This window comes from Macrobrachium rosenbergii, chromosome 32 (assembly GCF_040412425.1).
Source record: "Macrobrachium rosenbergii isolate ZJJX-2024 chromosome 32, ASM4041242v1, whole genome shotgun sequence".
Taxonomy (NCBI): domain Eukaryota; kingdom Metazoa; phylum Arthropoda; class Malacostraca; order Decapoda; family Palaemonidae; genus Macrobrachium; species Macrobrachium rosenbergii.
The window spans coordinates 7,598,680-7,614,959 of NC_089772.1; the positions used below are offsets into that span (position 1 = coordinate 7,598,680).

General features: G+C 37.8%; 1 protein-coding gene across 1 annotated transcript in view; it reads left to right on the forward strand.

Moving 5' to 3' along the window:
• Window positions 1–16,280, forward strand: part of LOC136855629 (serine/threonine-protein kinase TNNI3K-like) — a 48,707-nt gene that overhangs the window by 30,573 nt on the left and 1,854 nt on the right. The window contains exons 11-16 of the mRNA XM_067132784.1: window positions 609–770; window positions 901–1,098; window positions 1,258–1,374; window positions 2,577–2,701; window positions 3,104–3,206; window positions 9,380–9,560. Coding sequence (XP_066988885.1) covers window positions 609–770; window positions 901–1,098; window positions 1,258–1,374; window positions 2,577–2,701; window positions 3,104–3,206; window positions 9,380–9,560 — 886 coding nt within the window. The remainder of the gene's footprint in view (window positions 1–608; window positions 771–900; window positions 1,099–1,257; window positions 1,375–2,576; window positions 2,702–3,103; window positions 3,207–9,379; window positions 9,561–16,280) is intronic.

Below are 16,280 nucleotides of genomic sequence, written 5' to 3' on the forward strand. Positions count from 1 at the left end.
TTAGTATTAGTTACACTACTTCCAGAAGTGATTAGAAGTAATTTTTTCTTTTTAAATAATTTCAGTTAGCAAACATGACTTATTTAATTTCTTAAACTTTTGTCTTAAAAAGGATGTCAAAAGTTGGTCCAACTGAATAGATGGTACTGTACCTCATTATGTGTTGAGGTTATAAATGAATTTTCTTTTATTCATTATTTTGCTGTAACTATTATTGAAATATCTTGAAATGTGGTCAGTAAGTATTTAACAAATCACATGTATATGCACCTGAAAGTATTGCGAAAGCCGTGAAACGGACTCACTTTTGGTGGCTATTTGGGCCAGTTTTATAGGATTTCAGCTGGTCAGTAGACTGCATATTCATTTTCACAGGTAGTCGCCAATTCACTGATGGATTTCCCTTACACTGGGGATGCTGAAAAAAGTCAGTGGACTTTGTAGTATTTAATTTCTGTGGAACTGTGGTTGCTTAAAGAAGAATATCATGATACAGAAATTGAATTGCAGTCATTATTATTTAAAAGAAATGAGGTATACATAAGAGATTACCTTTCATTAATAAAAGCCATTGAATTTTGTGCATAATCATTGTTGTTTTTTTACAGGGAAAATACAAAGATAAAATTGTAGCTGTGAAAAGATATAGGGCAAATATGTCCTATGGAAAGAGCGACGTAGAAATGTTTTGTCGGGAAGTTTCAGTCCTAGGCTCTCTTGATTCACCGTACATAGTAAAATTTGTTGGGGCATGTCTACATGATCCAAGTGTAAGTAATGCCTCCATATCCACAAATTGTGGTTCAAATGCTAAGTTGGCTTTTGTGTTCTATATAATGACGCTTCTGTTTGTTCAAAATTGCTTATTTTTTATGGTGACTATTTTCTTATTCAAAACAGCAATTTGCCATTGTTACTGAATATGTGCCTGGTGGTTCCTTATTCAGTACATTACATGAGCAAAAACGATCAATCGATACCTTGACAAGATTGAACATAGCACTGGATGTTGCACATGGAATGCTGTACCTTCATACTCTACCTCAACCAATCATTCATCGTGACCTGAACTCTCATAATATTTTGCTGGATGATGAGGTTAGTCGCTCTGCATTATTTTATCTGCCATGAATATCATGAATACTGTTTGCTTTCAAGTACAGTAATATGCTGTGCAGTTTTAATAGACTTTATCAAGCTTCTGCATATAGTTTTAATTTGTCATATCATTTAAATTTTTTACTTTATTCTTCTCAGTGCCATGCTAGGGTTGCAGATTTTGGGGAGTCCCGTTTTGTACGAAATATATTTGAAGAAAATATGACCAAGCAACCAGGAAATCTTCGATGGATGGCTCCAGAAGTTTTCACACAGGTTAGATAATTACTATTCAACGTGCCATATTTGCTGGTATGGAAGTTGGACTTACATATGAGAACACATTACGGGAAAAATAAAAATACTTTTTTTTTTTTTCCTTTGTTAGAGCCTTCCCACCATAGGTTACTTTGAAGCTTTCTTTCTACTAGTTTTCATATTTAGCATATGAAAGAAGAAATTGTAAACCATTTATTTTTAGCCATGTTTGGGTATCTAGGGCTCTCAAAATGCAGATGCATCTCACTTAACAACGGAGTTTCATTCCTGTAACTTGGTCAGTAAGCAGTTCAATTTATAAGCATGTTAAGATAGCAATGAAAACCAAAAAAGCAACTTTTCTCCAGTTTAATGGAAAATATAACAACAATTTTACAGAACTAATACCCTCTCTGGGTGGTCCCAGCCTTCTGTCCCTTCACTTTTAAAACAATTAATTATGTGAAGACAGTTCAGAATATTGTGGTAACTGGGAAGGGAGAGTTAAAGGCAGAAATAAAGCCACCCCAGTATCTAATGTAAGAAAAGAGCAACACTTGTCCTTCCTTTTCGGAGGAAAAAGCTCCCTTTGGAAGTTGTTACCCAGAAATTTAGGACCCCTATGAGAAAAATCTTAGACGGGACACCCATGGCTGAATTTCATGCTAGGCTCCACCTCCTCAATATTACAACTTTACTATGCTGGAAGAAGCTTCCAGAGTCTTCCAGAACAATGTTTGCTGCAGTAGCCAAACCGCTTATGTGGACCTTATTGGCAGGCAGAGAGGATTATAGGCACTGCCTTCTCGCTCATCATCAGTCAGATCTGAAATTTTATCAATGTTATGAATAAATATAATGAGACAATGAGTCACCAATCTGTATTTTTGTATTGGTTGTGTACAGGATTTTTTTTTTGAATGAGAGGTTAAAAAAAGAAGCGAGGTAAATTTAGAGAAGTAGGACAGCCAGGGAAGAGACCAGAGTAACAGATGAAATGCAGATAGGCTTGAAGTGATGCTAGAAAGAACCTTTAGTACTGTGTACAGTATGGTACATTAGCCAGCCCTCTGAGAGTTGAATTAAGTCAGTTGTGATGTTAATTATCATCTCTAAGTACTCCCAAAGAAAGTGTAAAACTAAAGAACAGAGATTTCCATAAGGTTTAAAACTTATGTAAAGTTTAAATCTTAAATGTGTATTTTATATTTTCTCTCCAGTGTACAAGATATTCAATAAAAGCTGATGTATTTTCCTTTGGGTTATGTGTATGGGAGCTCCTGGCTTCAGAACTACCGTTTGCGCACTTGAAACCTGCTGCTGCAGCTGCAGACATGGCTTACAAGTAAGGATGACTGTTAAAATCGTTTTAAGGATTTTAAATTCATTGTTCTTTATTCTGTGCCATCACTTTCATTTTACTTGACATCACTTTGTTGACTTGTGGCCATTAGTTTACAGCTTCATATTAGTCTATTCTGCGAAAGTATTTTATGTTGAAAAATATGATACACTTACTTGTTATGTTGAAAAATATGATACACTTACTTGTTAGTGTTAAGTCCTTGGATGGAAAAGTTTATTGGGGTGTCCTGTATCCAAACAAGATTTCATTGTCCTTCAAATGTAAGTCCATGGGTTTTATAGAATTAATATCTCATTTAAATTATGGAAGGTTTGTTAAATTGTCCATCTCTGATAAGTGTTTGTAAAAAGTTACACTGATAATTTCAATGTAATTTTTCAGGCACAGTAGACCACCCCTTGATAGAGCGTTTCCTACTGAAGTATCAACTCTTCTTGAGAAAGCATGGCACAAAGTACCTGAAGAAAGACCAAATTTTGCTCAGGTTAGAAAATTTTGTCTGTATTGATAATGATCCCAGAATCATTTTTAATGTCAGTTTTTCTGTCTTCTGTGTTGTTCACTTTTTGCCTGAAACACTTGTTATGCTTAGGTCTTTACCCTTTTTCCATGATTTCCTGGGCTTTCGTACAGGTTTTCATCCTGCTACTCTCATATATACTGCTTTTTTAACCAACTGTTTCTCATCCCTTCACATCATGTGGCTAAACCATCTCATTCTCTGTAATCCTGAGAACCTCTTGTGACAACACCTGTCATATATGCCACATATCAAAGAGTCCACCCACATACTCTTACCACAACACCTGCATACCCACTTTGCTCCCTTTCCTGTTGCTATAAGCTTAGTTTTACTTGAACTGGTCTTTGGTCCTTTTCTCCCCATTCCACTTTTCAACCTTTTAAGAATTTCAAACACCCTTTTCTTAAGTTCTTCTCTAAACGATAGGTTGTCAGCTTAAAGCAGCACCCAGAGACCCCCGTTTTTTAACTCATTTGTATCTTCTCCCATTTGCATAGTAAACAGCAAAGGGTTCAGTGTTGATCCTTGTTCGACATCAACATGTATATCAAATTCCTCTGATACACCTGTAACATTCTTCACCCTAGATCTTGTGATATGGTAGACTAACATCACTAGCCTAACGGGTCTTTTTGATACCATGAAGCCAAACTAACATTTTTCAAGATTAACAGTTTTTCCTCAGTACCTTTTCCAGTGTTTCTCTTTTGACCCCCAGTTTTATTCCTCCTACTTGTCATCTGCTTCTTCCTATGATTCCAGCAAGTCTTTCCCCTTTGTTGGAGATCTTTGTGATCAGCAGACATCTCTTTCCTGGCTCAACACATGGCTAAGGTTGCCTCTGTGTTTTGGAGCTAGTTCATGTCTTTGGTTAACACATCTGTGACTGAGTTAATCACAGGCACTTTGCCTTCCTCTTCTATAATGTTACCCACTGCTTTGCTGTTGTTACTTGTGACTTAAAAAGTGATGTTGCCCGAGTGTTGATCATCCCTGCCTTTTGTGATCTTGACTGCTCTGGTAGTGGCCAGCACTCCCATGTATTGACAGCTTCTGCCTTGTCAACCGCTCCCATGAATACCCCTGGCTTTGAGTACTCAGTAGTCCCTGAGCACTCAACTGTCGTTGTGTACTCGATTGCTCAAGTCTACATCCTTTCATCATCTTTCAGGACCCCTCTTGTCTCACCACTAGTTCTCTCATTGCTTTTTACAACTGCAAGTTACACCAGTGCCAACTTGTATTGTTGTGAACTGTGACTTGAAATGATACTTCTCCCTCCTCTTTCCTCCTCTACTAGTGCAGCCTCTGCATGGCCTCTGACTCTCTCTGCCTTTCTGGACCCAGCTCCTGCTCTCACTCATCTGGTGATCTGCAGATCTCTAAGAGAGTCAGATTCAGTTCTTCTGGGAATTGTATTTTACTTTTTGATGATTCAAATAAAGACATCACAGAGGATTTGCGTACACTCCGGGTTGGCACTTCGTGGAGATCCTTAGCTGCGTCTGTGACATTTTTAATATCGACTGCCTCTCATGACCTGTGTGACGCCTTATTTGCTACCCTCTGGGTCAATTATGAGGTGTGGGTATGGAAAAATTATAGCCTCCCCATACTAAGCCTTTGGTTCTATTATCCATAAGGATAAGTGGTTATGGCTGCTCCATTAGTACTTCCTTCCTTTACTGGACCAGTTCCCTCACAGATTCTGTCAAATTCAGTGCTGCTTTCCCAAGCTAGGTTGCCTTCCTTCACCATGGAGGCCATTGCTAAGGATGCCCTTGCCTCCTTATCCCTCATTTGACTTGGACAGTTATAGATATGGACAAGTGTAAGAGGTTTTGCAGGGAAAGTTTGATACTGTTGAACTGGCAGAAGTGGGTTGTTGGTGGTGCCAGTTCACTTCTTGCCTTTGGAAGAGGATACAGGCAGGGCTCATTATCCCTTTTGGGTGCACTTTGGATTCTTCATGTGTGCTGGCATTGTATGCTGGAAGAAATTATTAAGGTGGAGGTTATGGCCTTCCAAGACCTCCCAGGCTTGCTAATTTCAGCAGAAATCTTCTTATTGCTTGTGTCCAACTCCATATCTCCTAATGTTTTTCCCATGTACTTTGTGAATTTGAGGAGAAGCTTGTGCCACCACAATCATTAACATTGGTGCTTCAGGCCCATTTAACTGACCTGCTCCCCAAACCAAGTTATCATATTGTCAGAAGACTCCCTCCATTCAGTACCAGTGATCTTCTTTGCCCAGTTGTCCTAAGGTTTCATACTCAGATCAGAGAAGTTGTCCATACTCTCTGCACAAAAAGCCTTTCTTCTTCTGAGCCACATGGCTTCAGGTCACCCTCTCATAGTTTATATTGACAGGTAAAGATGTCCAGGGAAGATGAGATTTTTCCCATTTCCCAGTGTCCTCTTCCCCAGCTGTGGGGCCTGTCTCCAAGGGTTGTGGAGGACATGGAAGTCCTTGGAAGTCCACTGGTCCAGATCCTTAGTTATTAGAGGTTCTTCTGTATGGTTACCATTGTTGGTTTATTGGCACAGGTCCTCCCTCACTGTTTCAACCAACCATCTTTTAGTTGTACCCATCCAAACCAGTGAAGATGCAGGTCCTTGACATGTTGCAGGTCCTTGACATGTTGCAGAAGGGAGATATCAAGGAGATTCACCCAGAGAAGCTAGGATTCTGTGTTTGGCTTTTCTGTGTTCTAAAGTCTCAGCAATCTCTGCAGATTTCTTTGTCTGAGTTTCTTTGGGATGGAAACTGTGGGGGCTGTCCTGAGATCAGTTTGCAGAGAGGACCTCCTTGCTTTGGTAGATCTGATGATGTACATGTACATTCTGATCCTCCCACACTCTCAGGGGTTTCTTGGCTTCATCTGGCAGGGTCATATGTTCCAGTTCCAATCCCTTTTCATCCGTCTGTGCACATCCCCTCAGATCTTTACCAAAATTCTAGATGCTGTGGCTGCATGGGCTCATTATCTGGGTTTGTGCCTCTGCTGGTTCAGTAATACCTCATCTTCCGCTGTTCTTTCTTCCACTGTTTTTGATGTGATGGCAGTTTTTGTGGAAAATAATAGGGAAAAATAAAAATAGACTTGAAAACAAATGTTGAATTATATAAAATAATATAGGGTATTGTAGTACGCAGCATTAAAATTATTGTTGTAGGACATGATGTTTGGCTGTACATTAAATATACAGTATATGTAAAACATTCAGCCATTAAAGTACGCAATCAATAAAAAGCGCAAAATTACATAAAAACAAATGTTAAAATATATAAAATAAGACAGTAAGGAAATGAACTGTATAAAATCATTTAAAAACATAAAAAGATTAAAATAGTTTCTCATATATTTGATGTTTGGTTGCAGTAGTTCCAGTGCTCAGTCACTCAGTAACGCTGGTTCTTGTACACGTAGCCTCTCCTCTTCCTCCTCCGGCCCATTGAGCACATTGATGTTACCCATTAAAAGTACAGTATAGCACAGTGCACTACAGTATAGTACATGAAATTTGATTTTTTCTGTTTAAATTCTCCACAATTTAAATGTGTAAATCTATTAGAAATAGATTAAAAATATTGAACTATCAAATGACTTATTGTATTAGATGATGATATGGCTTTGCTTATAGGGGTTTATAGGGTTTCTAAGCTGTTTTTGAAGGCTCCATTTTTGTGAGTCTTGGAATTGATTAGTGATGTAAGGTGAGGTACTGCTGTATATAACCTTGGCTTCTTCAAAGGAGTTGAAGAAGTCAGGCCTGGCCCCTTGCAGGCAGGCATTGTGCCCAGGAATGCACACTTTCATCATCACAGTTTTAGTCCGCCTTTCAGGGTACAGTATAGAGTTTGTAACATTTAGACTTTTCTTGAGTTTGTTACCCTCAACCTTACAGCTAAGTGTTAGCATGTGTTGCTAAGGTTATCCGGTGTTAAATTTGCTTCCTTAGCCTATAGTTAGCTATGTGCTGGAAGATAGCTTCAGTGTCTCTGTATATTGGAGTACTACCACAAAAGCATCTTGGATGTCAGGACCAACAGAATCTGCTCAAAGGTGTCAGAACTTAAGTTTTCAGACACTTTGAGCAGGGATAGGGGAGTTTTCAGACACTTTGAACAGGGATAGGGGCCTACTTATATGATTCTCAGGTGAAAGGAGTACGGTCCACGAAGGACACACACAGGCACATAGACTTTTTAGAGCTACAGGGAATGTTCGTAGACTTCAGAGAATTTGGGACAGTTGAGTGGCTAGTTCAGGGTCATAGCTGATGACTTAGATGTTTAGAAAGCCCTTTTGCATGTTTAGGAGACAACTTTGCTTGATCTGTGTGGCAGTCTGGCAGACAACACTACTGTCCTTATCAGCTGGACCTAGTGGTTTTAATGGTTAACTATGTTCCAGAATTAAGACATTTTGGACATTTTACTTTTTTCACCACTGAGACGTATCTCAGAGGTTTAAAGTCTCTGATGACTCACCCCTTTTTGTTTAAAGCATGATTGGTTTCCAAAACTCCCAGACTTCATCAAGAACAACCCCAGAATCCTTCCTGCTTGGAGGAGACTTCTGAAGAAACCTCACTTTTATTTCATGGTTTCAGTTATACAGAGTCCTTGCACTGAGCTTGGAAGTTAACCAAAGAATTCTTGGAGAGTGGACTTTGAAATTTGCTCTAGCAGCTTTGCCCAGGCTTTGCAGGTTGTCTGCCATTGCATTTTATCAAGGAAAGTATGCATGTTTTGTTGCTTGGTGTGATGAACAGGTTTCTCATCTGCTCAAGCCTGTTTTACATACTAGTGACACTTTAATTATGAAAATTAAAACGTTGTTTTTCTTATATTAAGAATTACTGTTCCACCCTCTCTTCAGTCTTCCTCCTGCATGACTTAGGCTTAAGGAGGATTATAGGAACACTTCTGATGTGTTTCATTGTTTTGCCTGGTCTATTTCATGGACTTAATTTAAACCTCCACGCTGGGACTTGATATTATTATTGTGCAGCTTTTCCCAGACTGCCTTGTGAGCCCTTAATGGATGCCTTTTTATTTGGCTATAACCCTCAAGGCAATATTCTTGGATGCTCTTTTCTCTTCTGAGCTTGTCCAACTCTCATTCCAGCTGTTAGTGCTCAGTGGTTCTTTCAATTACTCTGGAGTTCTTGACCAAAACTCAATCTTACAGTAAACATGGCTCATTCTTGCTGTTCCTGCCTTGCCTTCCTCTTCTGCTGAAGATGGCTCTGTTATTGCTTCTCTGCCTGTTGCTAGAAAGGGATTGGGCCTCTTGCATCTTAGTTTACTCTTATTCTTTGGCTCCTGTTTGTCATCCACCTTTCTACATTGCAGTTCAAGCCAATATGAATAATGGGTAGGTTTGTAAGAACAAATAATGTTGCACAGTAAAACATTCAACTGCAGATGTGAGAGCTAAATAAATTATGTATGTAGTCTGATTAAAATATTTACTAATAATCTTAAGATACCTTTAATTTAACTGTCCGGTGCCTTTTTCTCTTCTCCACAAGCCTCACCTTTTAGACCAGTGAGCTGGGCATGCAGTAGGAATTTTCTTTTTTCCAGACTTAGACGTCCTCCTGTCACTATCCCATCTGACTGTGGTACTTCCATCTTTACATTTGATATCCTTTTTCCAAATTCTTGCCTTTCTTATGGTCCTCCAGATTGTGGTGCATAAATCTTGTCTCCTAAGATCATTGTAGTTTTCTTTATTCTTTCATGTATTTGCCCAACATATATTATACCTAAAGCCATTTCATCCTTGACCAGTAACGCTACTCCATTTTTTCATCTCACTGCCATTCCAGCAGAATTTATATTTCTCCATCACTGCTGATAGCTGTTGTGCCTGCTCCTGTATACCTTACCTTGCCTCCTGAACACAGTACTGTATATGCCCACATTTCTTCTTGTCAACATTTCTACCCCTTTCCTACTTTTCCCACCATTGTTCCCATATATAACGCTCATTTTAAATGAGCTTGCTTATTTTTCTTGCCAGAATGAGTAAATAATGCATTCTGAAGTCTGATGACAATTCTTGACTAAAAGTGGATTTTTACATTTTATTTTTAACCGTTCATTTATATTCTTAACAGATATTGGAAGAGCTCAAAACTATTTGCGAGTCACAGAACTCTTCCATGCAAGATGGAAATGAGCATCTTCCTCCTCATCACCATCACCTTCATTCCTTTTGTAGCTCTTGTTCTGCTGGCTCACCAAATGGCAGTACAACTCCTCTGGATGCTTCTCAGCAGACTAACTCAGAACTATCTGGTAAGGAAAGTCAATAATTTTTTTTAGATAGGCTGGACAAGCAAAATAAAACCACATAATTATTTCTTTTATTTAGTAGCAGAAGACTGTAGGTATGAGTTTTCTGTATGGGCACATTTTTCCCGGCTAGCCTGATGTGAGTGGTGCAATAAAGTTCAAATGTGTGATTTTTAAAAGCTAAATTAATTTCATAAAAATGATAATTTTCATGATACAACTAATTATTTGGATACTTCGCACCGTTTGGTGCGATCAGCATTTAAAAAACCAAAATACACTTGGCTAACTTGCTAGGACTGTCTTTGTATTCATCTGTTTCCCAAAAGATGGTGCGGGAATGTTCATGTTCTGTCACATTTCTTCATGACCACCCACTAAGATGTGGGGAGGCCAGGTGGTTTCCACTTTAACAGTTAACAGTATGTAAGTATCCAAATGATTAATTTTATCATGAAAACTATTATTTGGAATGAATCTTGCCTACTGTTAAAGTTAGCTGACTGCTGCATTGAATGAGGATGGTGGGTTAGTGCAGCCAGAGAAACAGAGTTCAGCCAAGCGAACGAAAAGCTTTTTAATGGAGAAAAAAAGCTTCTCAACATTCCTGCTTGATGCGTGATCCTTATTGGCAAGTACTGTTGTCAGACGTCAGAACCACAACGGGGTGTAAGGTCCTCACAGCGAGACTTGTGAGAGGATCCTTATAGGGAAAAGGACTCTATCTCATAGAGTACTGTGCCTGAGCTGAAAGCTCGTAACCGACATTCCAAAACTAAAGATAATTACTACTTTCATATGTAAAGGTGTGCTCCTGTACACCAATGTGTAACTTTATGCTCCCAAAATTAACAGCTAATGATAAGATGGAAAGCCAAGGTTACTGTCGTATTTGGTTCAGGAGAGAGTCCCCGCCACAGCAAAAGGACTAAGGGCTTAACACCTCATGCTAAAATTGAACATTCGCAAAAAATGAGGCAAAAATAGTTATAACTCCCCTGAGCTGCGAGACAACCTTCCCTAGAAGGTGGTTTTGAAGGAAATAAAGATATGTTTATGGTACAGAAGCAATGAGGATTATCTCCAAGAAGGTAAAATGCTCAGGAACCAACTGTGTGTGCATAGACTTTAGCCATCTTGGACATAGGAGTGTTTGGCCTCTTGACACCACAGATAAATTCTTAACTTCTCCTCTTACAGGTTTATATCTGTCCAGGTAAACCCTTAAGAGTTCTAACTGGACATAAAACAGCCAATATTCCATTGCTACCTAAGCAGATCAATCAGGCAGTAACACAGATCTTGGAAGGGCTTTCAATTCCAAATCTTTTCTCTAAGCAATGAAAGAACAAAGAGAGGTTGCCACTAGAACAAAGCCAAAGAACAAGATAGGACTTGAAGCTCAGTAATATAACCTCTTAAAGGTCTAATCTAGACATTAAGACAGCCACTTCTTCATTGCCTACCAAAGCAGCTTAATAAGGCACAGTAACCAAAACTGGGAAGGGCTTTGATTTTTTTAAAATGACAATTGCACCAAATGGTGCAAAGATAAAGCTAACTTTACCAGTAGGCAAGATTCATTCCAAATAATATAGTACTATAAGCCCTCAAAAATAATTGTTTAATATACATTATATATAATATTCTTAGACAAAACAAACTGAGATAAGAAGACACTTAAGTGAGAATCTAAAGTTTATTTTATGGCTTATAGGATCTTTTGGCATAAGGCATATAAGACTCCCCTTCATTTTCAGAAGGAAATATTAAGAAAAAAATGTTTGTGTATTGTGTTTGCATGTAGGCGGGTCACAAAGTATATAGGTACTGTATCAAAATGTAAAGCTACTGTAACTTACAAGGGAAAACAAAAGCAGCGCAGGTATAGCAGAAAACATTTTTTAACACTCCCTCCATATCCTCTGCCTACAGTGAGTAACTCACATAGTGTCCGTTCACCAAATTCTATATAAAAAAAATTGATTCCAGAGAGAGAGAGAGAGAGAGAGAGAGAGAGAGAGAGAGAGAGAGAGAGAGAGAGAGAGAGAGAGAGGAGGGAAGGTGGCAAGCAAACACACAAAGGCATTTTGAGCCATTTAGGGGAAAAAATGGGATCATATGCTGGAGAGAGAGAGAGAGAGAGAGAGAGCCAAGCAAACATACAATACAGTAAGTATTTTGAGCCATTTAGGGAAAAAAAAAGGGGGATCGTATGCTGTCAGGTATGGTAATAAACAATTCATTATACATTTGGTTCTGTGTTTTCAGTAAAAATATTTAAATATTAATGCCAAGACATGTTAGATCATAGATACAAATTTATAGCTAATAAACGGTTGACTATTTATAGTACGATATCAAAGTGCCCATTTAAGAGAAATATTTGAGAATAAGTAGCACGGAACTCTTTCAAAATATCAAGTCCATCATTGCATAAGACATTCTTTAAAATAAAGTAGTTTGTTTAAATAAATCTGTTTAGTCAACACTAGCTGTGACTACCCAAACTAAGGTCAGAAGTGATTGTCCAGTTTTTGCATAAAACCAGTTAAGGAAATTCTGTAAGAATTGCCAGCATTTTTTACCTCTCCAGTTACAAAATTTTTAAGGAACTAGTGTACTTGGAATAAAATTTAAATTTTAATATTAAAGACAAACTATCCAGGCCTATGAAAGTCAAGTGTTTGGATTTTGTTATCGTATTAAAGTACTTTATGATAATAATAATTCTAGAAAATGAATCCCTTAATAGAAGCAGCTCGAAAGTTTTGTTGTTAAAACTAAATATTTTTAATTTCTGTACCTTAGAATAAAAACCTATCATACTTTATATTTTTAAGCATTTTTGATAGCGAAGCTGTGTGGTCCCCCAAAGGGCTCCGTAAGATGGACCAATATCAAAGAATTCTCTCATAGTTGGTCTCAGGCACATTAGCGGCTTTGATTTGACACAGTGATAAAGTATAAAAAGACTCAACAGGAGGGCTCATTCCCCTGCCTTCAGTGTTTACCATGGTCTTTCCATTTACCTTTCTTGCACAGGTATGACAACAGCACACAGGTTGGTGAAGATTGCCACCACTCTTTGGTATGCTCAGGCACTTGTGCATCTATAAGTGTGCTATGGAGTAACTCTGCATTCATTAAACCTTACTGATGAAGTGTTGCAGTTATTTGCTGAGGAAAGTTAATTGCATAGTCTTAAGTCAATATAAAAAGTTTTTACTTAAAATCTTTTTGCACTTAGACATAATTGTTAAATTCTTCTAGCTGGTGCACCCTTCAATGTAAGGATTTGGGATAGGTTACTTGACTATGTCATGAATTCTGCATTTGATGTCAACTTTGACAATTTTTAAATTTCATTAATTAGGAAGTTTTTACTAAAAATCAACAGGCAATGTTTTTTTCATTATTTGTGGATAATTTTTGTTTATGGGGTAAAAAGGAAAATTTATTTTTTATCCTAACTTCTTGGTTATGAAATACAGGCAGTCCCCGGTTTACAATGGGGGTTCCGTTTTTACTCTGGGTCGTAAACCGAAAATCATTGGAAACGAAAAATCGTCAAAAATTTTCAAAAATCCTAAGAAAACCTTACTTTTAATGCTTTGGGTGTATTGAAAACAATATAAACTGCATTTTTATTGATTTTTTCATGAAAACACCTCCAAATTTTTATTATTCTGCCATTTTGGAGGCCATATTTCTTCCATGTTATTGATATTAATCTCTCTTGTACCTGGATTACTACATCCCAGGCCCTGCCAGGTAATGGAAAAATTTGCGGATGTAATAAAAAACACCATGGATGTACGAAGGCAACTTTGTACCCTTACTGCCCCTTGCCTTGTCAGTACTGCATAACCGTCTATACTAAGTCAGAATGGTGCATATTGGCACAGCGATAAAAAATAAAGGACTCAGGACAGGAGGGCTCTATCTCCTGTCCACAACGACTCCTTTGGCTCTCCTTCATCCTACTCACGCTGATGTGACAGCAGCGCGTATGTCAGCTATCTACCTCGTTACACACCAGGTCTGTAGAAGAGAAATGTTCACCCCAGTCCCATGACTTTTTGCCAAGGAAAGTGGATGGGTTGTAGGACACAGTGGCTACCAAAAAAAGGTTTTTCATACATCAAAACCTTGAGTCCTTGAACCAGGCATAGAGTTTTATTCCCAAAATACTGAGTTCCCTTATCAGAAAAGGGGATTTTCCCTTAAAAAGGTCCTCATTCTTGGCTGAGAATGATAGGCCAGGAGACAAGAGTCAATGACAACTAGGTTTATGAACGATGGAACATTGTCCATGTCTGAAAGAGCCAAGCATGATAATCCAAGCCCCAGATGCAAAAAAAAAAAAAAAAAAAAAAAAAAATTCGGGGAAAAAAAAACTGACCTTTGCAGTGCAAAATGATTGGAGAAGGGAATTAATTTTTTGGAGTATCAATTCCAAAATCATAATGTGAGGGCATCTGACAATATTAGATTGTACGACTGTTTCCACAGATTTCAACTGGGCTCTCAGTGTGGAGGTAATCCACATTTTTCATACAGACTGGTGTGTTGGATAGATGAAGTCGTAGTTTTTGCTCACTACCTAGCAGTGTTAGGTAATCTTGAACTGTTACGGCTCGGAAGGAGGATGTGCAGATGGCTTCCCCTCATCCTGTCTTGGATAGGACAGCAAACAGTAATAGAATTTATTCAAGAACCTTAATAGGCAAGTGGTTCCATTGAAAGCTAGTAGATTGTTCAGAACTTTCAAAACCTGGGACAATGGATGAAAAAGGTATATTGTCCTCCATTCGTTCCAGTCTTTTAGGAATGCATCTCGAACAGGTAATCCAGGAAGCCTTGCAGGAACTGACCTGGAAGTTTGCAGAGGCAAAATCCAGATGAGGAAGCATGTTGGCAATTACTGAGAGGGGGAATTCCAGCCTCTTTCCGAGCCTCTATTTCCAAAACGAGTATCAGTTCCAAAATCATAATTTTTTTAAAAATCTCTGAGTTCATTTTGCTGCCTTTTTTTGTATTGCCATGAGTTTGTATGTAATAGAAAGGAAAAAATATTTATCATATATAAAAGAAGATGCAAAAAAATTTTAGATATATTTTATACAAATCGACTGTTTCCACAGATTATTTCAACTGGGATTTTGGTATATAACAAATTGTTAAAGGTCAAAGCAACACAGAGAAAATATTTTCATAAATGACTGAATTCGTAACGATGCGGACGTAAAAAAATGTTTTTCAAAATTGTTGGAAATATTGAAGACTCCATAGCTAATTTTGAATATTACTAACTACCTTACAATTGCAGTTTTCGACCATTTCGGTGTTGACCAAAAGGTGATTTATATGAAAAATTTCAAAACTGATTCAACCATGAGTTATTTTCTGTTGTAGACTATTGCGACATTTTCATATATAAAAGTTCATGTAAAACTAATATAAAACGGTGCAAACACACGACAACGTGTGAAAGAATTTCTGAGATGTTTGGCCCAGTTACGGCTCGGACGTAAGGAAAAGGAGGATTGCAAAATGAAGGTAAATGATTGAATATTACTAGAATGACTTGCCCCATTTTCATCCTGTTGAAATTTTCAGTTATGGGATAGAAAATATTTCAAACTGATAAAAGTACAAATAGAATTTGTTCTAAATGAAATTGCCCATTTTCATATATGTTTATGTAAGAAAATCATGCAAACCAATGACTGTTCGGCTAATTCAGGCCCATAAATCGAAATATTGGCAAGTTTGGTTCCAGTTTTGCTTATAAGCGAGTTAAAGTTGACCGAAGGTTGAAATTTTGGCAGTTATCGTGATTTATATGAAAATATTTCAAAACTGATAAAAGCTACAACCACGAGTTATTTTCAGTTGTTCAGAAAACATTTCATATAAAATCTGGGACAATGGATAAAAAGGTGCAAACATTATTATTGTCCTCATAAGGAAAAAGTTTTTTTCAAAATTCACCATAAATCGAAATATTTCCAGTCAATTTGTTTTAAATGATTGAATATTACTAGAATGCAGTTTTCTCATGCGTTTTTGACCCTGAATGCCCAAGGTTCAGCAGTTACGTGGTTTATATGAAAATATTTCCAAACTGATAACACACTCTGTATTTTACATGAAAATGCACACATTTTCATAGTTGATGGCTAATATCTTGCGAAAGAATTTCTGAAATTTTTGGCAAACAGAAAATTTTTTTCAAAAATTCACCATAAATCGAAATATTGAGCTAGAGACTTCCAACAAAATGAAGGTACATGATTGAATATTACTAGAATGTGTTTTAGCTTACAATTGCGTTTTTTCGACCATTTCGGTCGAGTCAAATTAGGTTGAAATTTTTTGAGAGGGGCTGCACCCAACAGACAATTTTAGTCGACGTATGATATGTCCAGTAGGCGTTTAAGGGTTAATATCCAACCTCTTAATATAAGACATTTCAGTCATTTTGTCTAGGACCAACCAAATGTGGGTCCCTTTTGGAGGTTTCAGTTTTCTGAATGGAAAGACAGCCAGCAGCTCCATGAAGCTGATGTGGCACTCTCTCAGAACAGGTGACGATCCTCCCAAACTGTCAAGAAGGCAGCCATATGTATTATCACTCATACAGATGATGGAGTTGGGTTGACTTGTTTGCCAGAGACCCCTCTAAGATCCATGGACGGAGTATCTTCCCAATCTCAG